General features: G+C 53.3%; 3 protein-coding genes across 3 annotated transcripts; 2 read left to right on the forward strand and 1 right to left on the reverse strand.

Moving 5' to 3' along the window:
- The first annotated feature begins 2,318 nt into the window (after positions 1 to 2,318).
- LOC116241432 (osteoclast-associated immunoglobulin-like receptor) lies at positions 2,319 to 5,779 on the forward strand. Its single transcript, XM_090127545.1, has 6 exons — positions 2,319 to 2,340; positions 2,561 to 2,839; positions 2,920 to 3,231; positions 3,356 to 3,490; positions 3,671 to 3,717; positions 4,266 to 5,779. The coding sequence occupies exons 1-6, from the start codon at positions 2,319 to 2,321 to the stop codon at positions 4,443 to 4,445; spliced, it is 975 nt and encodes a 324-aa protein (XP_089983671.1). The 3' UTR covers positions 4,446 to 5,779.
- A 1,715-nt stretch (positions 5,780 to 7,494) lies between these two features.
- On the reverse strand, positions 7,495 to 9,668 carry LOC116241441 (leukocyte immunoglobulin-like receptor subfamily A member 2). The gene is made up of 5 exons (XM_090127921.1): positions 9,489 to 9,668; positions 8,694 to 9,371; positions 8,431 to 8,571; positions 8,283 to 8,317; positions 7,495 to 7,830 (listed from the first exon to the last, which is right to left on the reverse strand). The coding sequence occupies exons 2-5, from the start codon at positions 9,220 to 9,222 to the stop codon at positions 7,693 to 7,695; spliced, it is 843 nt and encodes a 280-aa protein (XP_089984047.1). The 5' UTR covers positions 9,223 to 9,371; positions 9,489 to 9,668; the 3' UTR covers positions 7,495 to 7,692.
- A 5,116-nt stretch (positions 9,669 to 14,784) lies between these two features.
- Positions 14,785 to 26,264, forward strand: LOC116241350 (killer cell immunoglobulin-like receptor 2DL2). Its single transcript, XM_090127925.1, has 10 exons — positions 14,785 to 15,142; positions 15,224 to 15,649; positions 20,809 to 20,814; positions 22,147 to 22,206; positions 22,280 to 22,315; positions 22,433 to 22,711; positions 22,792 to 23,103; positions 23,221 to 23,361; positions 23,464 to 23,501; positions 23,867 to 26,264. Exons 1-10 carry the CDS (start codon positions 14,995 to 14,997, stop codon positions 24,002 to 24,004), a joined length of 1,584 nt encoding a protein of 527 aa, XP_089984051.1. The 5' UTR covers positions 14,785 to 14,994; the 3' UTR covers positions 24,005 to 26,264.
- Positions 26,265 to 26,534: the final 270 nt, after the last annotated feature.

Below are 26,534 nucleotides of genomic sequence, written 5' to 3' on the forward strand. Positions count from 1 at the left end.
GTCTTTCTTTATCTGAATCTCTTGGCAAACCACAAAGAGAAAGCTCAGTGCTGGAAGGGCTGTGTGTTGCTGAGCAGCTGTCGGGCGACAGCATCACAATCCTCCTGGTGGCCAACGTGGGGCCCGAAGGGTGGAGATCCCGACAGCTGTGAGCAGAGCATGTTCCAACACAACTGCTCTCAGCGGTACAGCAGCCTCAGAGCTGCTGCTCACAGCGCTCAGCTGTTCCTTCACTCGGTGCCATCCATCACAGCTCTCAGGGCTGTTCCCTTCACTGCGCTGGCGCTGCTTCTCGCCTCTGAGGGCTGCCCTGCAATTCTGGATGCTTCTGCCCGTTTGTCTGCAGCGTGTGCTCGTGTGACAGCGGCCATGGATGCCATGTGCTCCTTGTGCTCAGCAGTGCCATCACTCTGGCACTGCAGGACCCTCACCGCGGGAACTCCTCACACGGGCACTCTCTGCTCCACAGAATTACCAGCAAACAACAAAACACATTTGCTGACATTTTCGCTGTGCTTGCTACCTCTCCAACACTTGCCATAACAAGGCTCTTGCCAGAACAACAGAGGCTGCAAAGCACCAGATGCTGTGAGATAACCGCACAGCCTTTGTGTGTCCACCAATGGCACTGCTTCACCGCAAGAACATTTCTGGCACAAACACATTTTTTGACAAACCTGTTAGTGTAAACTCATTTCTTCACAACCTTGCGATGCTGCAGCTGCCAACCAGCAGGCAGGAAGGGATGACCAGAGTAGCTGCATTTTGTGCTGTCTCCTTTTTGCCAGTTGGAGACTTCATCCATTGGATGAACACTCTCATGTCCCCTTCTGCTCCAGCACTGCAGCTCCAGCTCCTCAAAATGGACAATTGCTTTCCCCCCCCCACCCCCCCATCTTTCTCTCTTATGTTCTTTCTCTGCTTCTCTCCATTTTCTCTCCTTTCTTTCTTCTTCTCTCTCTTCCTCAGTTTCCTCCCAGTCACCTTTTACTCTTCTTCTGCAGCAGCCATAGCCTAAATTTCCCTGAAAGTTACTGATAAGGCAATAACACCAGTGTCTAGGCATCATAATCACAGAATCATAGAATGGCCTGGGCTGAAAAGGACTACAATGACCATCGAGTTTAAACACCTGCTATGTGCGGGGTTGCCAGCCACTACACCAGGCTGCCCAGAGCCACATCCAACCTGCCTTGAATAGCTCAGGGGACAGGAAATCCACAACTTCCTTGGGCAACCTGTTCCAGTGCCTCACCACCTCAGCGTGAAAAACTTCCTCCTAATATCAAACTGAAACCTCCTCTCTCACAGTTTAAAACATTCCCCCTTGTCCTATGACTATCCACCCACATAAACAGCCATTTCCCCTCCTGTTAATACACTCGCTTCAAGTTCTGGAAGGCCACAGTGAGGTCTCCCTGGAACCTTCTCTTCTCCAAGCTTAACAAGCACACTTCCCTCAACCTTTCCTCACAGGAGAGCTGCTCCAGCCCTCTGATCATCTTAGTGACCCTCCTCTGGACCTGCTCCAAGAGCTCCATGCCCTTCCCGTACTGGGGGCCCCAGGCCTGGACACAAAACTGCAGATGGGGCCTCACAAGAGCTGAGTGGAGGGGGACAGTCACCTCCCTCACCCTGCTGGCTCTCCCTTTTGTAATGCAGCCCAGAACACAGTTGGCTTTCCGGGCTGCAAGCTCACACTGCTGGCTCATGGCCAGCTTCTCGTCCACCAACCAGGACCCCCAAGTCCTTCTCCGCAGGGCTGCTCTCAAGGAGATCTTCCCCCAGTTTGGATAAATACCGGGGATTGCCCCGATCCAAATGCAGCACCCTGACACAGAACCTTTAATCACAACTGTTTCGCTGTGTCCAGCCAGACAATTCCTAATCCATCAAACAGTCCACCCCTCAAATCCACATCCCTCCAATTCAGAGAGAAGGACGTGGTGAGGGACCATGTCAAAGGCCTTGCAGAAGTCCAGGTAGATGACATCCACAGCCCTTCCCCTCTCCACCGAGGCCCTCACTCCAACACAGAGGACCATAATACCGGTCAGGCATGATCTGCCCTTGGTGAAGCCATGGTGGCTGTCTCGAATCACACAGGGTTGACAGCGTGTGGGGCACCTCAACAGGCACAGTGTGCAGTAGCCACCTCTCCACTTGTCCCACCCCAGAGGGACACCACAGTGCAACCACATCAGGAGGTGACGTCACATCATCCTGTGCTCAGGGGGAAGCTGAAAGCAGCTCTTCGGTCACGTCCTTTCTCCACTGCAGTCTCTCTGTCCCCAAGCTGCTCCTGCCTCATAGCACCAATGGCGTTGGCCCTCATCCTGGGTGAGTGACAATGGGGACGTGGTGCCATGAGGGTTGGTGGCCGTGTGTGCGACCAGGACCGTGTCCCTTGCAGGTTGGTGGTTGGTGGCAGCGAGCAGGGCCCAGCATCGTGAGTACGGGGACAGGGGGAGAATGGGGAGAGAGGGAGGGGAGCGTGGTCATGGGGCCATGAGAGGGGAAGGTGTGCAGGGACAAGGCTGACTGCTGTCCCCTGTCCTAGTGCCCCGACCCTCCCTGTCGCTGCACCCCAGCCAGGGGGTGTCCCTGGGGGACAATGTCACCCTGCACTGCCACCTGCCCCAGCCGGCAGCCTGGGTCCGGCTGTACAAGGAAGGACGTTGGATACACAGCAATTACAAGTACAAGGAGCAGGACACTGCAGAGTTCTCCTTCTTGAACACAAATCGGGAGCACGCAGGTAGATATTTTTGTCAGTACCAGGAGTCTTGGTCAGCAGAGGATTCAGAGAAGAGTGATCCTGTGGAGCTGGTGCTGACAGGTGAGGGCACTGGGGACAGCAGATGGCTCTGCTTGCTCCCAACAGGACCGTGTCCCACTGCTGTCCCTTCCCTCATGCAGATCACAGATTCCCCCCACCCAGCATTTCCCTGAGCCCTGAGGAATGTGTGGAGACAGGGACCAATGTCACCATCCAGTGCTGGAACAAGGACTATGGGGCCGCCTTCCTCCTGCACAAGGATGGGTGCTCAGCCCCCATCCAACGCCAGGACCTCGATGTGGTGGGCACAGCCACCTTCACCATCTTTGGGGTGACCCCAGCTGACAGCGGCACCTATAGGTGCTCCTACCACCCCTGGGGTTACCCCTTTCTGTCCTCACCCCTTGGCAATAACGTGACTCTGGAGGTGACACCCACACCTGCACCCCCAGGTAGGTCTGAGCACCCCATTTGTGTGCACCCCCTGCCACGGATGGTTGAGGCTGTGTTGCTGCATCCGGGCTGAATAGGGCTTGTGGCTGGCAGTAGAGACACCCAAACACCCGGACGCCACAGGTGCTGAGGAGCAGTCCCGTGCCAATCTGGTGCTGGCCCTGCTGAGGGGCTTTGTGGCTGCACTCGTCGTTGGCCTTGCAGTTTTCTTCATCATCGATGCCCGCAGCCTCTGGATACAGAGAGATGAGAACTGTGGTGAGGAAGCTTTTAAATGTCTACCATCCCCTCCTGATTCCCCCGGTGTCCCCTGACTGCACATCTATCCCTTACAGATCCTCCCATGTGTCCCTTGCCTGCTCTTTAATCCCCTATAGATTCCCTTCAGGGCTCCTTGAGCATGGTTCATGACCTCCCCATAACTCCCACCTTCTCCAGTTGCTGACACAGAAGCCCCCCTGAATGCAGAGGCCGTGCAGTTCCAGGTCAGTGTCTGGGTCAGGGGACACAAATCCCAGCATTCCCCTTGGGGCCTCACCAAACCCTGCTCATAATTTCCCCAAAGGACCACCAACCCCATATGGCTTACCCTTGATAGCTAATCTCCCCAATCCTGCTCATGGGGGACATGCATTCTGCATGTTGAGCTGAAGCCAGACTCCAAATCTCAGCCTTCACACTCATTAAAGCTGTCCAGACTCTAAACATGTCCCAGACCCCAAAAAGCTCTCACAAACCGATTAAGGGGAACCCTCAAAAGACCCAGATATGGAACCCCAAAGTATAACCCACAGGGGTGACAAATCGAATCGCCTGTGGTCCCACAGTCCCTGAATACTGCCAGACCCTTTGAGGATTCCCAAACCACAGCAGGACCCCCAAACATCCCCCTTGGGATCCTCAAATAGAAGGACAGCACAACTCCACACCCACCCTCTTGAACACCACTCCCAAATACCAACACCATCAATCCCCCTCCAAAGCCTGTTGCAGACCCCCATGGTGGCACCCCGCTGCTCCCCTGTGTCTCCAGGTGCCCCCCAGTGACAGTGAGCGTCTGAGCTACACCGAGATTCATGCTCTGACCCCTATTCTCTGGCCACCCAGGGCAGCTGCCACCCCTCAGCCCCCCATTATCTACACCCATGTGGATACTGGGGAACCCCTGCTGATACCCCCTCACCCTCAGTGCCTCATTTTTAAGGAGCTCTGAAAGGAACTCACCCCAAATTCCCTGCTTTCAGATCCACGATACCATGATCCCACGCTTTCATCCCCAAGTCCCAAGATATCTGACATCCCCAAATCCTTACCTATGTACCTCATCTCATTCCCAGACCCACCAAATCCCTGAGTTCTCCACACAAACCTGGAAATCCTTCCTGATCCCCCTCAAATCCCATAATATCCCTTGAGTTGACAAGTACTCCTTAAACCACCCCAAAACCCAACACCATTCCTTCCAGGATTTGACCCCCCAAATTCTTCACAATCCTCCCCACAATCCCACTGAGTGCCCACGAACACCACACCACCTGTCATCCACCTCCACTCTGACCCCCTCCAGATCCCACCCAGTGTCTCCCTCCTGCTCTTTTGTCCTGGTCTCATCAGGGTATCAGGAGGGTTTCGAGTCACTGCACTGTGCATCACTTTGTAAATATATGCCATTGTGATCATGATATCATTCACTGTGATTGTTTCCTGCAGTCTTAGTAAACAGAATTTATCATCACCTGTGAGTTCTGCACTTATATCTTCTACCCCTCCGCTGGGCTTCTGGATGCTTCTGCCCGTTTGTCTGCAGCGTGTGCTCGTGTGACAGCGGCCATGGATGCCATGTGCTCCTTGTGCTCAGCAGTGCCATCACTCTGGCACTGCAGGACCCTCACCGCGGGAACTCCTCACACGGGCACTCTCTGCTCCACAGAATTACCATCAAACAACAAAACACATTTGCTGACATTTTCGGTGTGCTTGCTACCTCTCCAACACTTGCAAGACAAGGCTCTTGCCAGAACAACAGAGGCTGCAAAGCACCAGATGCTGTGAGATAACCGCACAGCCTTTGTGTGTCCACCAATGGCACTGCTTCACCGCAAGAACATTTCTGGCACAAACACATTTCTGAAAAACGTTGTCATTGTGAACTCAGTTCTTTACAACCTTGCGATGCTGCAGCAGCCAACCACCAGACAGGAAGGGATGCCCAGAGAAGCTGCATTTTCTGCTGTCTCCTCTTTGCCAGTTGGAGACTTCATCCATTGGATGAGCACTCTCATCCCCCCTTCTGCTCCAGCACTGCATCTCCTCTCAATGGACCATGACTGTTTTTCTCCCTCCATCTCCCTCTCTTACATTCTTTCTGTCCTACTCTCCATTTTCTCTCTTTTCTTTCTTTTTCTCTCTCTTCCTCATTATCTTCCCTGTCATCTTTTTCTCTTCTGCTGCAGCCTAAACGTGGATTTCTCTGTAACAAGCAAATCAGGCAGTAACACCAGTGTCCAATTATCCTTTATGCGTATCGCTCCATAATTTTTACTTGGAATTCCCCTAATTTTATTGCAGGGCAGTTGATTGTTTGCTGCTGGAAAGTTCAATAAATGGTCTTCTGTTGCTCCTCTGAGTCACTGTCTGACTCTGCTGCCCTGGAGACCCCAGGAAAGCACGGACTGCACTCTTGGAGAACTGTGCAGAGAGTCTGGCATCCCTTGGGGGACAGCATGCCAGGGAACAGACTCACAGCCCTTTGGGGTCAGTGTGTGACACCCCAGTGTTGACAGCGTGTGTGGGGCACCTCAACAGGCTCAGAGTGCAGTGAACACCTGTCCACTTGTCCTAACACAGATGTGCACCACAGATGTGCCAAATCAGGAGCTGACATCACATCATCCTGCACCCCGGTGGAAACTAAAAGCAGCTCTCCGGCCACTTTCTTTCTCGGCTGCAGTCTTGCTGTCCCCAATCTGCTCCTGCCTCATGGCACCAATGGCGCTGGCCCTCATCCTGGGTCAGTCAGTGGATCCCACATCCCAGTTCACACCTTGGGGTGCACAGAAAACATCACGATGGAGACCCACATCCTCCCCATGAGGCCCATAAATGACCCTAGCCCTGGACTCATACCATGACATTTATGTGCACCACCTGTATCCAGCCCATGCAAATGCAAAATCTACAATTTGTGGACCCCTCAGCCCACAATCCTTAGTCCCCAGACCCACAGAAGACCTCCAAGTCTTAACTGTCCCCCCGTACCATGTAGGCACTCACAATTCGAGTAGAGGGGCTCTAAATGCACTCACAGGGAAGCCCGATGTCTTGTGGGGACCCCAAAACAATGCTTCTGTGTTCCCCAAGTCTCCAAACACCTCAGGACCATATGGGGACCCCAAAACCCTAGCTGGACTTACAGATATCCCCCCATGCAGACCTCAAATCTAAGACCCCCAGAACTCCAGTCTCACCCTCATATTTACATCCACCTCATACCTACACCAGAGGCACAAACTCAGCCCACCCATCTTGGGCACCCCCATGGTAGCATCCCACTCTCCACCTGTATCTCCAGGTGCCCCCAAGGACAGCGAGGATCTGACTTACATCCAGATGCCAGCTGCCATCCCGTGCTCCCAGACTCCCAGTTCCCCCACAGCCAACCAACCCCCCGTTACCTACACCACAGTGAGCACTGAATTACCGTGCTGATGGACCTCCCAGGTGCCTCATTTTTGGGGTGTGTGGAAGGGGACAGACCTCAAATTCCCTGCCTGGGACTCCCTGATGTCCTCTTCTAACCACAGACATAATTGTCTCCCCAAATCTAATGGTTCCCATTTCCCACTGGTGCATCCCAAATGCTTCCCACTCACAACAAATCCCTCAATGCTCATCTCTTACCTCAGAGTACTTCTTTATCCCTGCAAATATTTTAACACACTTTGAGACCTCCAGATCCTCTCCAATTCGATCCAAATCACCACCACTATTCCTCTGAGTCATCTTCATCTGTCCTAATCTACCCCTCTTCTGACGAAACCAAAAATGACCACTTCTTCCACTTCCATCTCCTACAGATGTCTGATACATCCCCTAAAGATCCCTCCAAAATCCCCATTCTGTCCTGCATTTATCATTGGTCGTTGACTGGTGAGTGCTGACGCAGGGAGCACATGCTAAGGACACACATGAGCAGCACTGTGTCCAGCTGTTGGTGCACACACACAGCATCACACAGACACACACAGAGGCACAGAGTTCAGTGTGTCCCACACGTGTGTTTGGACACCTGTTGTGCACGTGGGATGGTGCACACACGTTTAATCCACAGCCACGTGTTCACATGCACAGGTACATGGATGTAATTCACAGGTGATGGTGAGCACACAGAGCACACCAGCACTGTGCACACTTGATGTGTGCACACAGCATCCACGTCTTTGTGTCCACAGGTGGGGGCATCAGCGGGGTCCCCCAGTGCCCACCTCGGCGTAGATAATGGGGGAGTCAGGGGTTGTAGAAGAGCTGGGGGGGTGGGTGCTGGGGGTCAGAACTTGCAGCTCGGCGTAGGTCAGAGCCTGGCTGTCAGTGGGGGACACCTGGGGACACAGGGACAGCAGTGTGAGCATGGGATCCCAACAAGCCTGAGGGGATGGTGGCATTGTGTGATGTGTGGGGGCTGTTCGAGAGGGGGGGTGTTGGGAGTCTGGGGTGGTGTAGATTTTGGGAAGCTGTGGGTGTGACACTGGGATTCCCTGTGGGTGGTGTTTGGGGGTCCCGCTATGTTTTGGGGTTGCCCATGTAGTTTGAGGGTGTTGAAGGCTTGGAGCATCCCAGGGGGCTCCATTTTGGGATTTGGGGCATCCCAGTGGTGGAGATTTGGAGGCCCCCATGGGCTGGATTGGAGGGTGCACACAATGTCATGGGAAGACATAAAATGCGGGGGGTTCTTTGCAGTCCCCACAGAAAGGGTTTGGGTTTCCCAGGTGAGGTCTGGGGCACGGGTAATGGGGCAGATTGGGGTTAGGGGTCCCCTGACCCAGACACTGACCTGGAACTGCACGGCCTTGGGGCTTATGGTGGCACCTGAGTCATAAACAGAAGGGGAGAGGGGGGTGTTGTTACAGGGGCACCAATCAACACCTGTGGGGATTTATAGTGGATTTATGGGGGATCAAAGCCATTTAACCCCTCCCCACCAGAGCTCTCATCTCTCTGTATTCGTCTTCTCTGGGCAGCAAGGAGGAATGAGACTATGAGGATGAGGATGATGACAATCACAGCAGCACAACTCCCAGCCACCGCTGCCACCGGGTTCAAGCTGGGACCCCTATTGTCACCTGTGGTGTCAAAGTGTTTGAGCTGTCCCTGTACCCAGCCCCTTTCTCAATGGAAGTGGGATGCAGAGACAGGGTCACCCACAGGTGAGAAGTGAAGCATGGAAAGAGTTGCTCAGACCTACCTGGATGTGCAGATCTGGCAATCACTTCCAGGGTCTCATTATCTCCGAGGCATGAGGACAGATGGTAAAAGCCCCCAACGCGGTAGGAGCACCTATAGGTGCCAGAGTCAGCTGGGGTCACCCCAAAGAGGGTGAAGGTGGCTGTGCCCTCACCGTTGGGTTCTTGGTGCTGGAGAGGGGCTGAGTGCCCATCCTTGTGCAGGAAGATGGTGCCCCTATATTTCTGGTTGCTGCACTGGATGGTGACATTGGTCCCCGTCTCCACACGTTCCTTGGGGATCAGGGAAATGTTGGCTCGGGGATAGCTGGGATCTGAGTGCAGAGAGGAGACAGGGATGGAACACAGCTCTGAGGGATCAGCCCAAGGCCATCTGCTTTCCCCAGTGCCCTCACCTGTCACCACCAGCTCCACGGGTTCACTCTTCTCCAATGTCCCTGGTGGCTCCAGCACCGAGTACTGGCACTGATATCTCACTGCATCTTTTCTCTTTACACTAAACAAGGGGAACTCAGCCATGTCCTGTACCATGTCCGTATGTGCTTGCTTTTTAAATCCCGAATATCCTTCCTTGTAGAGCTCAACTCGTGCAGCCGGCTGGGGCAGGTGGCAGCGCAGGGTGACATTGTCCCCCAGGGACACCCCCTGGCTGGGGTGCAGCGACAGGGAGGGTCTGGGCACTAGGACAGGGGACAGCAGTCAGCCTTGTCCCTGCACACCTTCCTCTGCCCCTCTCATGGTCCTCTGACCACGCTCCCCTCCCTCTGGCCCCATTCTCCCCCTGTCCCCATACTCACGTTCCTGTGCTCTGTTTCCTGCCACCAGCCACCAACCTGCAAGGAACACGGTCCTGGTCCCACACTGGGCCACCAACCCCCGTGGCACCACGTCCCCTTTGTCACTCACCCAGGATGAGGGCCAGCGCCATTGGTGCCATGAGGCAGGAGCAGCTTGGGGACCGTAAGACTGCAGCGGAGACAGGGAGTGACCAGAGAGTTACTTTTAGTTTCCCCCAGGGCACAGGATGATGTGATGTCACCTCCTGATGTGGCAATGTGAGCCCTTAGCAGTGGTGATGCTGTGGTGTGTTTTTGTAGTGGGACAAGTGGAGAAGTGTTCACTGCACACTGTGCCTCTTGAGGTGCCCTACACACACTGTCAACTCTGGGGTGTCACACACTGTCCCCAAAAGGTGTGTGCCCTGTCACGCTGTCTCTCAAGGCATGCCAGACTCTCTGCACAGTTCTCCAAGAGTGCAGTCCGTGCTTTCCTGGGGTCTGCAGGGCAGCAGAGTCAGACAGTGACTGAGAGGAGCAACAGAAGAGCATTTATTGAACTTTCCAGCAGCAACCAATCAGCTGCCCTGCAACAAAATTAGGGGACTTCCTAGGAACAATTATTGAGTGATACGGATCAGGGATCCTTGGACATTGGTGTTATTGCTTGATCTGCAACTTCCAGGGAAATGTAGGTTCTGGCTGCTGCAGAAGAAGAGTAAAAGATGACAGGGAGGAAAATGAGCAAGAGAGAGAAAAAGAAAGAAAAGAGAGAAAATGGAGAGTAGGACAGAAAGAATGTAAGAGAGGGAGATGGAGGGAGAAAAAAAATCATGGTCCATTGAGAGGAGATGCAGCGCTGGAGCAGAAGGGGGGATGGGAGTGCTCATCCAATGTTTGAGGTCTCCAACTGGCAAAAAGGAGACAGCACAAAATGCAGCTTCTCTGGGCATCCCTTCCTGTCTGTTGCTTGGCAGCTGGAGCATCACAAGGTTGCAAAGAAGTGAGTTCACAGTGACAACATTTCTCAGAAATGTGTTTGTGCCAGAAATGTTCTTGCGGAGAAGCAGCGCCATTGGTGGACACACAAAGGCTGTGCGGTTATCTCACAGCATCTGGTGCTTTGCAGCCTCTGTTGTTCTGGCAAGAGCCTTGTCTTGCAAGTGTTGGAGAGGTAGCAAGCACACCGAAAATGTCAGCAAATGTGTTTTGTTGTTTGATGGTAATTCTGTGGAGCAGAGAGTGCCCGTGTGAGGAGTTCCCGCGGTGAGGGTCCTGCAGTGCCAGAGTGATGGCACTGCTGAGCACAAGGAGCACATGGCATCCATGGCCGCTGTCACACGAGCACACGCTGCAGACAAACGGGCAGAAGCATCCAGAATTGCAGGGCAGCCCTCAGAGGCGAGAAGCAGCGCCAGCGCAGTGAAGGGAACAGCCCTGAGAGCTGTGATGGATGGCACCGAGTGAAGGAACAGCTGAGCGCTGTGAGCAGCAGCTCTGAGGCTGCTGTACCGCTGAGAGCAGTTGTGTTGGAACACGCTCTGCTCACAGCTGTCGGGATCTCCACCCTTCGGGCCCCACGATGGCCACCAGGAGGATTGTGATGCTGTCGCCCGACAGCTGCTCAGCAACACACAGCCCTTCCAGCATTGACCTTTCTCTTTGTGGTTTGCCAAGAGAATCAGACAAAAAAAGACAAAACACAATGGTTGAGACAAAATCTGTTTACTCAAACTGAAGAGGAGTAGAGAAATAATTGAGAAATAGAGCATTACCAGTAATGGTAATAACATTTTAATGCTTACTAAATCAGAGATGCTCAACCCAACTGCCCACCACTCTCTGACCAATGCTCCAACTTGGGAGGGACTTGCAGTCCCAGTGGGTGTTAAGAGATTTGAGGAGTACAAGGAAGGATTGTGGGGTTAGAAGTGAGCATTTAGGTATGTGGTGTCATTGGGAAGTGTATGGGGTACAGTGGTGAGGATTTGGGGATTTTAGGCTGGGGGCATTTGGGATTCTGGTGGCTATGATTGGGAAACAGGGGACATGGCTTTGGGAGCCTGGAATTGCTTAGTTTCAGGGATCCGATGATGTTTTTGGGGTGTTTCCTTATGGTTTGAGTGTGCCCATGAGTTCTGTGGGTGTTAAGGACTAGGGGGTGTGGGGAGACCTAGATCTGGGGACTCAATAGGTGTGGTACTGGGGGTGCATTTTGTTTGTGGCTTTCACTATGGCCCATTGGACCGGGGGGCTGTGCAGGAGATCTGGGGATTCCCTGGTGCTTTGTTCTGGCTGCAGTCTACATAGGTGCTATATTCTCAAGGCTGGGGGTTCCTAAATGATCTGGGTGTGTGTAGGGCTGGAAGAGCACCAGAGGGGCTGGAGGATTACATCTGGAATTCCTCTCATATATCCCATGGGCTGGATTTGGGGATGCACATAAAGACTGAGTCAGCCATATGAAGCTGGAAATCCCTTGGGATCCACATGGACAGGGTTTGGGGTTCCAGGTAGGGTATGGGTGTTCTCCAGGGTCAGGTTGGGGTTAGGGTTTCCCTGACTCAAATACTGTCCTGGAAATGAATGGACTCAGCCTTCCCAGTGGAGGGGCACCTACATCAAAATGGGGAGGGAAATGGAATGGGGGTTATGGAGAACACCAAAGAGCACGAAGGGCATCAACAGCGCATGGAAGTGGAGGCAGGGGAAAGTTAAAGGGATTGACCCATGTGTACGGGATGGAAGATGAGGAAGGACACACCTGGAGGGAGGTGTAGAGATTGAAAAGAATGGAGGGAGATTGGAGGGTATATACGCTATCAGAGAGGAAGTGGAAAACAATTGGGTGTGATCTAAAGGTGCGTTATTGAGTGCCAAAGTGATCCAGCTGTCTTCCCAACCAGGGCTGTCATCTCTTCGTATCCAGAGGCTGCGGGTATCGAGGACAAAGTAGAGGCCAAGGCAAAGACGAGGGCAGCAGCACAGCCCCTCACCACTGCCACCACCAGGTTCCCATGGGACCTCCTCTCATCACCTGTGGGGTCCAGCAGTGTGCATGTCCCCATCCCCGGACATCACCTCCATGATGACGGGATGCAGAGACACTGCCAGAAATGAGAGACACAAGGGACACCGACATGGGGCCTCAGACCTACCTGGGGTGCAGGTGCAGGTGTCACCTCCAGTGTCACGTTGTCCACAAGGGGAGAGAAAAGAAGGTAGAAGCCTCCAATGCGGTAGGAGCACCTATAGGTGCCAGAGTTGGATGGGGTCACCCCAAAGAAGGTGAAGGTGACTGTACCCCCAGCATCAGGGTTCCGGTGCAGGATGGGGGTCGAGTGCCCGTCCTTGTGCAGGAAGATGATACCCCCATACTCCTGGGCTTGTTTAGCTTGGAGAAGAGAAGGCTCTGGGGGGACCTCATTGTAGCCTTGCAGCACTTGAAGGGAGCATATACACAGGAGGGTAAGAGCTGTTTAGGAGGATGGATAGTGATAGAACAAGGGGGAATGGTTATAAACTGAGACAGAGGAGGTTTAGGTTGGATATTAGGAGGAAGTTTTTCACGCTGAGGGTGGTGACGCATTGGAACAGGTTGCCCAAGGAGGTTGTGGATGCCCCATCCCTGGAGGCATTCAAGGCCAGGCTGGATGTGGCTCTGGGCAGAATGGTCTAGTGGTTGGTGACCCTGCACATAGCTGGGGATTTAAACTCGATGTTCATTGTGGTCCTTTTCAGCCTAGCCCATTCTATGATTCTATGATTCTATGATAAGAAGATCCATGGCTTCTGCTAGATGTTTATCCCAGTGTCTGAATGTTCCACCGCCCATTGCTTTCAGCATGGTTCCCAGCAGTCCATTGCATCACCCGATTTTCCCATAAGCTGGTGCATGACAGGGATGTGACATACCCACTCAGTGTCACGGTCTTTGGCCCACGTGTTTAGGAGGGTGTTTTTAAAATGAGTTCCATTGTGTGACTCAGTTCCGTCTGGGGTTCCATGTCACTGTGCACACATGCTGGATGCAGGCGTGCAGCCCCTCCCATCCTGCCCAACGTAAGCAGGTAAGCTTCTATATTTATTAAATGATTACATGCATATTCATAATATTTCTAAGAAAAGGGGTGATTATTACAATTACTTCAAGGTATTCATGACAATAGCCCACACCCACTCTACACCCCGAACTCCACCCCTAATTCATGCCTCTACACATGCGTGGTGCCTCCTGGTGGTCATCCTGGTGCTCATGGGGATGAAGGCAGTCTATCTTCCTTGCAGTGTGCTTCTGACCCTGGTGTAGTTTGAGGAAGTATTCTGGCTTCAACTAACTCAGTTTCTAGGATGTGGCTCCTTGCACCAATCAGCAGGCTCTTTGGGTTAAGGTTGAGGTCCCCCACATTTTTCCCATTCTTTGTGCTCAACTACTTTCACAACATAACAAATAAGCCCTTTCTTCACCCTTGCTCCTCATCCTCACTAAGCCCAACCCCTTCTCTACCTGTTCAGGGCACTCTCCACACACACTCGCTCTCAGCTTCTCTCACACCCTGCCAGATTCTCCCTGCAGCTTGGCCGGCTCGGTGCTGCTGTACGGGGTCTCTTTGTGATCCTCCCGGTGGGTTCTTCATCCTCATGCTGATGTTCAGATGGAATGAGATGGAGAAGGCCAGGGGCAGATTTATCCTCATCTCTTGATGCCGATTGCTCACAACTCCCTCTCGTTCCCTCCCTGGGCTGTCGCACTCCTTCACCACATCCACCCCTCCAAGTCAGCAATGGCTGTCTGTATTTGATGCTCTGTCACAGAAGCATCATGCAGATGGTTCTGCAAACTGCGCTGAGCTATCTCTGCTGCAACCACTGCTTTCCCCTGAATTATAGCTCAGATTGCAAACTCCTTATCACTCCTCTTAGTGACTCAGTTCCTCCCTCCCTTTGGCCCTTAACACATCAACCTTCCTGCGTTGCTATCAGAGCAGCATCTAAAGCTCCACAAAAAACACGCTCTGCTTTACAAGCTCTACATCTATGCTCCATTGCCCAGTCCTGTATCCGTGGATCTAGAAAGTGGATCTCGTGACACTCCGTGTCTCCACTGCAGACTCGCTGTGCCTAAGGTGATCTTGCCTCATGACACCAATGGTGCTGGCCCTCATCCTGGGTGAGTGACAGTGGGGACGTGGTGCCATGGGGGTTGGTGGCCCTGTGTGGAACCAGAACCGTGTCCCTTACAGGTTGGTGGCTGGTGGCAGTGAGCAGGACACAGCAACGTGAGTATGGAGACAGGGGGAGAACGGGGAGAGAGGGAGGGGAGCGTGGTCAGGGGGCCATCAGAGGGGCACAGGAGGGTGTGCGGGGAGAAGGCTGACTGCTGTCCCCTGTCCTAGTGCCCCGACCCTCCCTTTCACTTCAACCCAGCCAGGGGATAGAAGTGGGGGACAATGTCACCCTGCGGTGCCACCTGCCCCGGCCAGCTGCCTGGGTCCAGCTCTGCCAGGAAGGAGGTTTCACCCCCTGCATGAAGAAGTACAACGTTCAGGACATGGCCGTGTTCTCCTTTGCTGTCACAAAGTGGGTGCACACAGGGACATACCGGTGCCAGTACCGGGTGTCTGAGCCAGCAGAGACATCAGAGAGGAGTGACCCCGTGGAGCTGGTGCTGACAGGTGAGGGCACTGGGGTCCATGGGAGGCCGTGAGCTGTCCTCACAGGCCCAAGTCCCACCCATTTTCTCTCCCATCATGGAGATCACTGCTTCCCGCCACCTGGCATTTCCATGAGCCCCAAGGAACGTGTGGGCATGGGGACCAACATCACCATCCGATGCAGCAACATGTACCAAGGGGCCACCTTCCTGCACAAGGACGGGCACTCAGTCCCTATCCAGCAGCAGGACCCTGATGGTGGGGGCACGGCCACCTTCACCCTCGTTGGGGTGACTCCAGATGACAACGGCACCTATAGGTGCTCCTACCACCCCAAGGGCTTCCCCTTTCTGTCCTCTCCCCTTGGGGACAGCGTGGCACTGGAGGTGACACCCACACCTCCAATGGCAGAGTCCCATGGGAACCTGGTGGTGGCAGTGCTGAGGGTCTGTGCTGCTGCCCTCATCTTCTGCCTTGGCATCTTCTTTGTCCTCAATGCCCGTAACCTCTGGATACGGAGAGATGGGAGCCCTGCTGGGGAAAAAGTTAAATAGGTTTCATCTCTGATTCAGATTCCATATGTTTTCTACCTGTGCTTTGCTCCCGTATACACACCCTCAACTCTCCTCCACCTCCTCTTCTAACCTCTATAAACCCCCATTGCTCTCCCTTGCTGCCAGTTCCATCTCCTATTCATCCCCACTCCACCTACCTCGGGACATCCCAGTAACTCCCACCCAGCTCCACTCTCCATTTGGATGCAGATGCCCACTCCCAAATGCCTGAGGCCATGCAGTTCCAGGTCAGTGTCTGGGTCCAGGGACCCTCCATCCCAACCTGCCCCCTCAGATCCCATACCAGAACCTTAATACCTGCCGATGTGGACCCTAACGGACCCTCAGTTCATATGGTTACCCTATTAAGTGCACCTCCCAATAAGAACTGAGATTTATGGAACCGAAAATCTATATCTTGGGGACCCCACAAATGCTAATCTTCACTAAAAAAGTCCCAAGGAGACATCAAACCTTGCAATGGGACTCCAAAACTACATCTGTAGAGAACCCCAATTTCTGATCCATGAGAAACCAAATCTGTGCTACCCAAAGACCTCCAAATCCTGCACCATGAACACCTCCAAACAAATAAAGTGGACTGAAAAAAAAAACAACCATGGGGATCCCCATTTGATGAATCCCAAATACACATACAACAACCCCCCCGGAACTCATCTTTTAGGACACCCACCCAAACTTTATACACCTTGCATGTCTCCCTCTCAATCAGATTGAGGACCCCCATGGTGGCTCCCCACTCTTCCTTTTGTAGCTCAGGTGCCCCTCAGAGACAGGAAGGGTCTGACATATATCGAGCTGTGACCCCCAAACCCCATTATCTGCATCGAGGTGGGTGCTGGGGAACTCTGCTGATGCCTCCCACAGTGCTTCATTGTTACGGTGCACTGAGGGGAACAGATGCCACATCTCCTGCTTGGGGCTCTATGGAGCTCTGTTCACCATGCACACTCCCCAAGTCCCCTAATTCTATCACTCTCCGATTCTCACTGGTGCACCACAAATACTTCCCAATCACACAGAGTTCCCATTTTACTCATCTCTTGCCTCAACCCCCTCCTGATCTCCCCCAGATATTCTAACACACACACGCACCCTACATTCTCACTGGTGAATCCCAAATTCCTTCCCAATCCCGCCAAGTCCTTAAGTGCTCATCTCTAACCCCATAATCTTTCATTATCCCCCCTCCAATAACTTAACATTTTATGAGATCCCCAAATCCACCTCAAAACCCCACCACCATTCCTTTAGAAACCCAAATTCTTCCCACTCCACACCACAACCCCACCACCTGCCTTGTGAGACCTTCACAACTGTGCCAATCCAGCCCTCCCCTATACATCCCCCAAAGTTTCCCCTGCCCCATTCCATCCCCTACACATCACCAGTAGCCCCCCCAAGTGCCCCCTGCCTCCCCTGCTGTCCTGGTTTGAGAGTAGGATGGTGGGTGGTGAGCAATTGTCTCGTGTAACATTTCCATGCTTAATATTATCATTGCTGTTATTTCTGTCTTGCTTTTTGGTCTTAGTAAATGATTTTGATCTCAATCCAGGAGTTCTTCATTTGTTCTTCCTATTTCCAATCTCCCCTTCCCTATTAGCAGTGTGAGCCCCATGAGGCTCCAGCCCTCTGCTCATCTTGGTGGCCTCATCTGGATGTGCTCCTGCAGTGCAATGTCCTTCTTGTGCTGGGGAGCCCAGATTGGAGGCAGTATTGCAGGTGGGGTCTGACGAGAGCAGAGCAGAGGGGCAGAATCACCTCAGCTGGTCACGCTGTTCTTGATGCAGCCCAATGTGCCGCCCTCTGAGTTAGAGACCACAGAGAGCTTTGCTCTCCTTCCATAGTCAGGAGGACTCCCAGTCCTCAGTAGGCCTAGTGCTAGTACCACTCGTTCAGGAGATTCTCCACACACATTTGGACTCAGTTTCTCTAGCAAGATTCCTTCCTGCTTGATGGCAAGGGGGTCTGTTTTGTGGTCATCCCCAGAGGTTGCCCATCCTCATAGTGATATTCTGTTTTAATGGAAGGGTGAATGTGAGGGGCGGCTTTATCATCACGTCTTGCTTTTATATCTCCCATTTCCTGCCATGGGCAGTCACAGGCTACTTCCAGCAACACACTGCTGTTCCATCCCTGGGCTGCCACACTCACTCACCACATCCTCCCCCTCCAGGTCAGCAGCTGCTATCTGTAACTGATGCTCTCTCACAGAAGCCTCATGCAGATGGTTCTGCCAGCTGTGCAGTGCTATCTCTGCACCCAAGCACACCTTTGGCTCAACTTCCAGTTCAGCTGGCAAACTCCTTATCAGCTCTCTTAGTGACACAGCAATGGTCTGACAGATGTTGAGCTGCAAGCTGCAAACCTTCTGCCCCAGACACACAGTGCCTCCAGTGCCCCCCAGCACCTCTTTTTCGACTCCAGGGTGAGTTCTTGAGGAGCCCCGCTGATGGCCCCTTCCCCCACCTGTGCCTCATTAGTATGGTACAGAGTTAAATGACCCCAGATCACTTTCTTGGGACTCCCTGATGTTCTGTTCCAACACCCATTCCCCATATTCTCTCAAATCCAACACCCCTAAATCCCCACTGCTGTACTCCTAACACTTCCCAGCCCAACCAATTCACGGAACACTCCTCCCCAACATCACAATCCTTCCTTATGTCACTAGAGCACCTAAACATCCTCTGTGAACACCAAATCCCAAAGTCCTTCCCTTAATTTATTACAACCCCATTAGATACCCACTGGCTGTTTGGCATCCCATGGGGGACACCATGCAAGGACACACACTGGCAGCCTTTTTGAAAAGCATGAGACACAGGAGGAGTGACAGCATGTGTGGGGCATCCCACTGGTTTCCGTGTGTGCCACCACAACATGGGAACCACAAAAACCACACCAGGAAGTGACGTCATGGCTTCCTGTCCCAGAAGGGGAAAAGAGAGTGAATCTCCAGGCACAGCCTGTCCCCACTGCAGTCTCGCTGCCCCCAAGCTGCAACGTGAGTTGCTGTGGGACAAGAGGAGAATGGGAGAGAGGGAGGGGAGTCTGGGCAAGGGTAAAGCAGAGGGGCACAGGAGGGTGTGCAGGGACAAGGCTGACTGCTGTCCCCTGTCCTAGTGCCCCAACCCTCCTTGTCGCTGCACCCCAGCCAGGGGGTGTCCCTAGGGGACACTGTCACTCTGCAGTGCGTCCTGCCCCAGCTGCCTGCCTGGGTCTTCCTCTACCAGGAAGCACACTGGGCATACAACAAGTACAAGAAGAAGGAGCAGGACATGACAGAGTTCTCCTTCGTTAGCACAAAGCGGGAGCACGCAGGTACATATCGGTGTCAGTATGGACTGTTTGGGTCAGCAGAAGTACCAGAGAAGAGTGACCCCGTGGAGATGGTGCTGACAGGTAAGGGCACTGGGGACAGTGGATGGCTCTGAGTGCTGCCAACAGGACTGTGTCCTACTGTTGCCCACTGCCCTCATGCAAATTGCAGTTTCCCACCACCTGGTATTTCCCCTTACCCCAAGGAACGTGCGGGGACAGGGACCAATGTCACCATCCAGGCTGGAACATGGACTATGGGCTGCCTTCCTCCTGCACATGGATCATGGAATCATAGAATCACAAGGTTGGAAACGACCTATAAGATCATCTAGTCCAACCGTCTTCACACTACCACTGCTACCACAAGCACTAAACCACATCTCGCAGCTCCTCGTCCCGATGCCTCTTGAACACTGCCAGAGGTGGCGACTCCACCACCTCCCCTGGCAGCCATTCCAGTGCCTGACCACCCTCTGAGAGAAGAAGTTCTTCCTTAAGTCTAAACTAAACCTCTTCTGGTACAACTTGCAGCCATTTCCCCGCGTCCTGTTCATTGCCTGGGAGAAGAGGCCAAACCTTCCTCAGCACAACGTCCCTTCAGGAAGTTGTAGAGTGCAATGAGGTCTCCCCTGAGCTCCTCTTCTCCAGACTGAACAATCCCAGCTCCCTCAGGCGCTCCTCATAGGACTTGTGCTCCAGACCCCTCACCAGTTTCGTTGCCCTTCTCTGGACATGCTCCAGGGTCTCAATGTCTTTTTTGTAGTGAGGGGCCCAAAACCGAACACAGCACTCAAGGTGTGGCCTCACCAGAGCTGAGTACAGGGCAATGATCACCTCCCTGCTCCTGCTGGCCACACTATTTCTAATGCAGGCCAGGATGGCGCTGGCCCTCTTGGCCACCTGGGCACACTGTCGGCTCATGTTCAGCCCAGCATCAACCAACACCCCCAGGTCCCTTTCCTCTTCACAGCCATCCAGCCACTCGTCCACAAGCCTATAGTGCTGCATGGGGTTGTTGTGCCAAAGTGCAGGACCCGGCACTTGGCCTTGTTGAATCTCATTCCACTCACTTCAGCCCAGCAATCCAGCTTATCTAAGTCCCTCTGAAGGGCCTCCCTACCCTCAGGCAGATCAACACCACCTCTCAACTTGGTGTCATCTGCAAACTTACTGAGGGTGCACTCAATCCCCTCGTCTAGGTCATCAATAAAGATATTAAACAAGATAGGCCCCAGGACCGACCCCTGGGGGACACCACTTGAAACAGGTCGCCAGCTGGACTTCACTCCATTAACCACCACCCGCTGAGCACGGCCCTCCAGCCAGTTTCTTACCCAAAGGAGTGTGTACCTGTCCAGGCCACGGGCAGCCAGTTTCCCCAGGAGAAGCCTGTGAGAGACCGTGTCAAAGGCTTTGGTGAAGTCCAGGTAGACTACATCAACAGCCTTTCCCTCATCTACCAGTCTGGTCACCCAGTCGTAGGAGGAGATGAGGTTGGTCAAGCACGACCTGCCTTTCATGAACCCGTGCTGGCTGTGCCTGATCCCCTGGACACCACTCTCATGCCGTGCGATCTCACCCAGTATGATTTGCTCCACTACTTTCCCTGGTACCGAGGTCAGGCTGACAGGCCTATAGTTCCCCGGATCCTCCTTACGGCCCTTCTTGAAGATGGGAGTCACATCAGCAAGCCTCCAATCCTCTGGGACCTCTCCAGTTAAGCAGGAGCGCTGACAGATGGCCGAGAGCGGCTCAGCAATCACCCCGCCAGCTCCCTCAGCACCCGAGGGTGCAGCCATCCGGTCCCATGGACTTGTGACAGTCCAGATGGAGGAGGAGCTCTCTGACTGTCTCCACCTGAATGGCTGGGGGTGCTTTCTGAGTAGCGTCCCAGACATCCTGATCAGGGCATAAAATGCCCAGAGGATAACTGGTCTGGCTATTAAAGGCAGATGTAAAGAAGGCATTGGGGACCTCAGCCTTCTTGTCCTCTGTGGCCACATTCCCTGCTGCATCAAGTAAGGGATGAGAATTATCCTTGGTTCTTCTGTTGCCATTGATATATTTATAAAAGGATTTTTTATTGTCTTTTACTGCAGTGGCCAATCTGAGTTCAAGTTGGGCTTTTGCCTTCCTGACTTCCTCCCTGCACACCTTAGCTACTCCCTTGTAATCTCCCCAGGTAGCCTGTCTACCCCTGCGGCTCGCCTTACGGCACTCAGGACAGCCTGTTCTTGCACCTTTAAGATTTCCGTCTTGAGGAGCATCCAGGCTTCCTGGACCCCTTTACCCTTCAGAAGCGACTCCCAAGGGACCCGTGCTACAAGCGCCCTGAACAGATCAAAGTCCTCCCTCTGGAAGTACAAGAAAGTAGATTTGCTCTTTTGACACCCCCAAGAATAGAGAACTGGACAGTTCCATGGTCGCTCTGCCCAAGACGGTCCCCAGCCTTCACTTCTCCCACCAGTCCTTCTCTGTTAGCAAAGACCAGATCAAGCAGGGCACCACCCCTGGTAGGCTCTCCTACCAGTTGCACAAGGAAGCTATCCTCCACGCAGTCTAGAAACCTCCTGGACTGCTTCCTCTGTGCTGTATTATACTTCCACCCCATGTCAGGGAAGTTGAAATCTCCCATGAGATCAAGTGCTGGCGATCGCGTGACTTCCGCGAGCTGCTCATAGAAAGCTTCGTCCAACTCTTCATCCTGGTTAGGCGGTCTATAGCAGACCCCCACCAAGATGTTGCCACTACAGGCCTTCCCCCTGATCCTTACCCATAGACACTCAACTCTGTCATTACGAACCCCAAGCTCTTCAACAGCAAAACATGTGACATCCCATGGGGGACACCCCATTGGAGCCATGTCCTGTGTTTGCCATCCCATGGGGGAAAAGTGCAGGACCACGTGCTGGCAGAACTTTGTGTGTGACACCCAAGCCCGGACAAACTGCAAAGGACAAACCAGCGGGGACTATTTGCACAGCTCCATGTGTACAACATTTCTGGGGACCCCAACGTGCCACTTCCCGTTTGGGCTGTGATTGCCACATCAGTTGGCAACATCACACCATCCTGTCCAAAAGAGGAACTGGCAGAAAACAACACCACTCCCTGTCCCCACTGCAGTCTCACTGTCTCCAAGCTGCTCCTGCCTCATGACACCAATGGCACTGGCCCTCATTCTCGGTCTGTGACAGTGGGGATGTGATGCCAAGGGGGTTGGAGGCCCTGTGTGGAACCAGAACCGTGTCCCTTGCAGGTTGGTGGCTGGTGGCAGCGAGCAGAGCACAGCATTGTGAGTATGGAGATGGGGGGAGCACGGGGAGAGAGGGAGGGAAGCATTGTCAGGGTGCCAGCAGAGGTACACTGGAGTGTGTGCAGGGACAAGGCTGACTGCTGTCCCCTATCCTAGTGCTCCGACCCTCCCTGTCACTGCACCCCAGCCAGGGGGTGTCCCTGGGTGACACTGTCACCCTAAGGTGCCACCTGCCCCAGCTGGCTGCCTGGGTCCGGCTGTACAAGGAAGGACGTTGGATACACAGCAATTACAAGTACAAGGAGCAGGACACTGCAGACTTCTCCTTCTTGAGCACGTATCGGGAGCACGCAGGTACATATTGGTGTCAGTACTGGCTGCCTTGGTCAGCAGTGGAATCAGAGAAGAGTGATCCTGTGGAGCTGGTGCTGACAGGTGAGGGCACTGGGGACAGCAGATGGTTCTGCTTGCTCCCAACAGGACCGTGTCCCACTGCTGTCCCTTCCCTCATGCAGATCGCACATTCCCCCCACCCAGCATTTCCCTGAGCCCTGAGGAATGTGTGGAGACAGGGACCAATGTCACCATCCAGTGCTGGAACAGGGACTATGGGGCCGCCTTCCTCCTGCACAAGGATGGGTGCTCAGACCCCATCCAACGCCAGGACCTCGATGTGGTGGGCACAGCCACCTTCACCATCTTTGGGGTGACCCCAGCTGACAGTGGCACCTACAGGTGCTCCTATCGCCCCTGGGCTTACCCCTTTCTGTCCTCACCCCTTGGGAGTAATGTGACTCTGGAGGTGACACCCACACCTGCACACCCGGGTGGGTCTCAACCTCATTTGAATACCCTTGGTGCCACCCATGAGTGGCTGTGTCACCTCCTGTCCCTATAGAGGTGGTGGTTGAGGATGTGATAACTCAAACACCCGGATCCCACAGGTGCTGCAGACAGTTCCCATGGGAACCTGGTGGTGGCAGTGGCTGGGGGCTGCACTGCTGCCTTTGTCTTCATCCTCGTCCTTGTTGTCTTCTTCCTCCTCGGTGCCTGCAGACGTCGGATACAGAGAGATGAGTGCCCTGGTGGGGAAGGGTTTAAACGTCATTATTTCTCAGTTGATCCTCTCAAAGTCTCCACAGCCCCCCCAATAGCCCCATCCCATTCTCCTCCTTGTTTTGATGCAGGCACCCCTGCAGAAAGGCCTGAGGACATGGAATTCCAGGTAAGTGTCCTGGTCAGGGAACCCCAAACTCCGGCCTGACCCTTGGAACAACTCCTCATCCCATTTACAGTCCCAAACCCTGTCCATGGGGACCCCAGGGGATCCACAGCCTCATATGGTTTGCCTTAATGTTAAGGACAGCCCCCAAACCCAGACCATGAGGAACTCCAAATCCGCATTGTGGAGACACCCAAATCTGAGCCCTCAGATCCCCCTGGCCCCTCCAAAACTTAAATACCCCCCAGATCCCATGGGCCACTTTCACGCTGTGTAGGAAGAACCCCAAACATCACTCATGCGGTGTCCCTCCCAAAGGACATTGGGGACCCCCAGGGTGACACTCTGCCTTCCCACTGTGTCCCCAGGTGCCTTCCAGTGACAGCGAGGGTCTGACCTACATGGAGCTGCAAGCTGTGACCCCCAGCACTCCGCCCCTCAACCCCCCCGCTGACCCCCAGCCCTCTGTTATCTACGCCGAGGTAGCAGTTGGGAGGCATCACTGATGCCTCCATACGTGTGCACAAACACGTGTGTGTTGTGTGCACACATGTACTGCCAGCGTGCACAGTGCAGGTGTGTTGTGTGTGCTTACCGTCACGTGTGCACTGCATGCATGTATCACTGCATGTGTTCCTGTGTGTCACATGTGTTCACCGTCACATGTGCACAACAGTTATACCCAGATGTGCACTCCGTGATTAACTCCATTCCTTGGTGTCTGCAGCATCACGCGTGTACACCAGTAGATGTGCACAGTGCTGCACATGGGTGTCCTTAGCATGTTTTCTGAGACCGGTAAAGAATGCATGAGGTGAGCAACAAGACTTTGTGGACAGTTTTTCATTCCAAAGCAGTGCTCTGAAGAGAAGCTCTCAGGAAATGGACGTGTATTCCTGCTCTGAGCCTTGGCTGACTCCATCGCGGTATCTGTCCCTGCTGGCTGGGAGAGGTGTGACTCAGGAGACAGAGAGAGATTCACCTCAATCCAAACCCCCTGAGAGGGACGGTGCACATGTGCTCCCTGTGCCTGCACTCTCCAGGCCCTCCCTGTGTCCGTGTGTCCTTACCATGTGCCCCACGTCAGCGCCACGTCTGTCCCTACAGCACACACACGTCCCCTTCCCGTGTGCGCATCTCCAGCTCCACATCCCAAACCAGCACCCGGCCCACAGTGAAGTTGGGACAGAATTCCCATTTCTGGAGCGTTTTATCCCACTTTCCTGGTTGAGAATTCTGATTCTGAAGTGTTAGATTCTGCTTCATGATAGAGGATTCCTATTTCTGTAAGGTTTTTCCCTTCCTCTACCACTGAAGGTTGTCATTCCTTCTTTTGGGGATAATTCTCAATTCTGGAGAGTTTCAACCAACCTTTGGTGGAAGATTTACCATTTCCAAATATTTTTACCCTCATTTCTGGTAGAATTATCTTTGTGGATTGTCCTTTGTGAAAGGTTTTATCGTGCGTTTGAGAGAGGATTCCCACTTCTGGATGGTTTTCTCCTGTTCTCCTGGAAGGAGATTCCCAGTCTGGAATATTTTATCCAGCCTTTTAGGACAGGATCCCTATTTCTACGAAGATCTGTGCTACTTTTTGGGGAGGATTTCTTCTTCTGCACAGTTTTGTAGTTATGCTTCTGGAGGGCTTAATTCTCAATTTGAGGGCCAATTCCTGCTTCTGGGGGTTTTTATCCTGGATTTGGTGTTAAAAATACCCATTCTAGAGTATTTTTGCCTGCCTTTTGTGGTACAATTCCCATTACTGGAGTATTTTGTCCGTCCTTTGGGGCCAGGATTCCCATTGCTGGAAGGTTTTACCTTTCTTTTATTCCATTCCAGCAGAAGCAGCTCTTGGGCACAAGGTTTTGCTGACAGTGATGTTGCAAATCCTTTGATAATTTCACAGCACCCAGCACTGACATCAGGGCTGAAGGACAGTGACACAGCTGTGAGGTCAGGCCAAACATGCCTGCTGTTTTGGTTTTAATTACCACCAAGGTTATTTATCAGTCAGGACACAGCTTCACTGATGCTCACACTGGTCTGCGGGTTTAAGTAGCAGAGTTTGGGTTGGGTTGGCTTATTTTTGGTGGTGGGGGAAAATGCATTTTTGTTCAGAAAAGGACAGAGGGGTTGTGGGGTTTGTCAGCAAATGGGGGAAAAGAGGAAGTTGGTGTGTGGGAACAGCAGTGAGGGGAAGGGCAGTTGAGCTGACTTCCCCCTTTTGGTAATGAAAGGGGAAACTTTGGAGATTTTGTGAGCTCGAAGGGGTGTTTAAAAGCTGGATGGAGGTTTTTGGGACCAGATGGAGATTTGGGGTGTGCATGGAGATTTTGGAGATGAAGTGAGATTTTGTGTTTGGGGTCTGGATGGATATTTGGGGATGCACGAAGTATTTGTAGTCTGGATGGAGGTTGTGGAGCTGGATAGAGAATTTGGGAGTGAATGGAGATTTCTGTGTGGCTGGAAATTTCTGGGGGGATAGAGATTGTGGGAAGTGGATGGAGATTTTGTGGGTGGATGGGACTTTTTGGGGCTGGATGTAGATATTGGGGTGGTGAGGGTATTTTAGAGCTGGACAGTGCTTAGGGACTGGATGGAGACTTGTTGAGAGTGACTGAAGATTTGACTGCTGACTAGAGAACTAGGATGGGAAGAGTTTTGGGGGTTGCCTGTTTGGGGGTTGAGTGTAAGTTTTTTGGGTGCTGGGTGTAGATTTTGGCGCTGGATGGAGAGGAGGGGAGAGGAGAGGAGAGGAGAGGAGAGGAGAGGAGAGGAGAGGAGAGGAGAGGAGAGGAGAGGAGAGGAGAGGAGAGGAGAGGAGAGGAGAGGAGAGGAGAGGAGAGGAGAGGAGAGGAGAGGAGAGGAGAGGAGAGGAGAGGAGAGGAGAGGAGAGGAGGGGAGAGGAGAGGAGAGGAGGGGAGAGGAGGGGAGAGGAGGGGAGAGGAGGGGAGAGGAGAGGAGAGGTGAGGAGAGGAGGGGAGAGGAGAGGAGAGGAGGGGAGAGGAGAGAAGAGGAGAGGAGAGGAGAGGAGAG

This window comes from Phasianus colchicus, chromosome 31, assembly GCF_987193195.1.
Source record: "Phasianus colchicus chromosome 31, bPhaCol1.hap1.1, whole genome shotgun sequence".
Classification (NCBI taxonomy): domain Eukaryota; kingdom Metazoa; phylum Chordata; class Aves; order Galliformes; family Phasianidae; genus Phasianus; species Phasianus colchicus.

Coding starts and splice junctions, on each gene's coding strand:
- LOC116241432 (XM_090127545.1), top strand. CDS start 2,319: ATGGCGTTGGCCCTCATCCTGG. Junction 3,491..3,670: donor ACAGAGAGATGAGAACTGTG/GTGAGGAAGCTT, acceptor CACCTTCTCCAG/TTGCTGACACAGAAGCCCCC. Junction 3,718..4,265: donor CAGAGGCCGTGCAGTTCCAG/GTCAGTGTCTGG, acceptor CTGTGTCTCCAG/GTGCCCCCCAGTGACAGTGA.
- LOC116241441 (XM_090127921.1), bottom strand. CDS start 9,222: ATGGTACAGGACATGGCTGAGTTCCCCTTGTTTAGTGTAAAGAGAAAA. Junction 8,572..8,693: donor TGCCAGATCTGCACATCCAG/GTAGGTCTGAGC, acceptor TTGACACCACAG/GTGACAATAGGGGTCCCAGC. Junction 8,318..8,430: donor ACAGAGAGATGAGAGCTCTG/GTGGGGAGGGGT, acceptor TTTATGACTCAG/GTGCCACCATAAGCCCCAAG.
- LOC116241350 (XM_090127925.1), top strand. CDS start 14,995: ATGAAGAAGTACAACGTTCAGGACATGGCCGTGTTCTCCTTTGCTGTC. Junction 22,316..22,432: donor AGCGAGCAGAGCACAGCATT/GTGAGTATGGAG, acceptor CCCCTATCCTAG/TGCTCCGACCCTCCCTGTCA. Junction 23,502..23,866: donor CTGAGGACATGGAATTCCAG/GTAAGTGTCCTG, acceptor CTGTGTCCCCAG/GTGCCTTCCAGTGACAGCGA.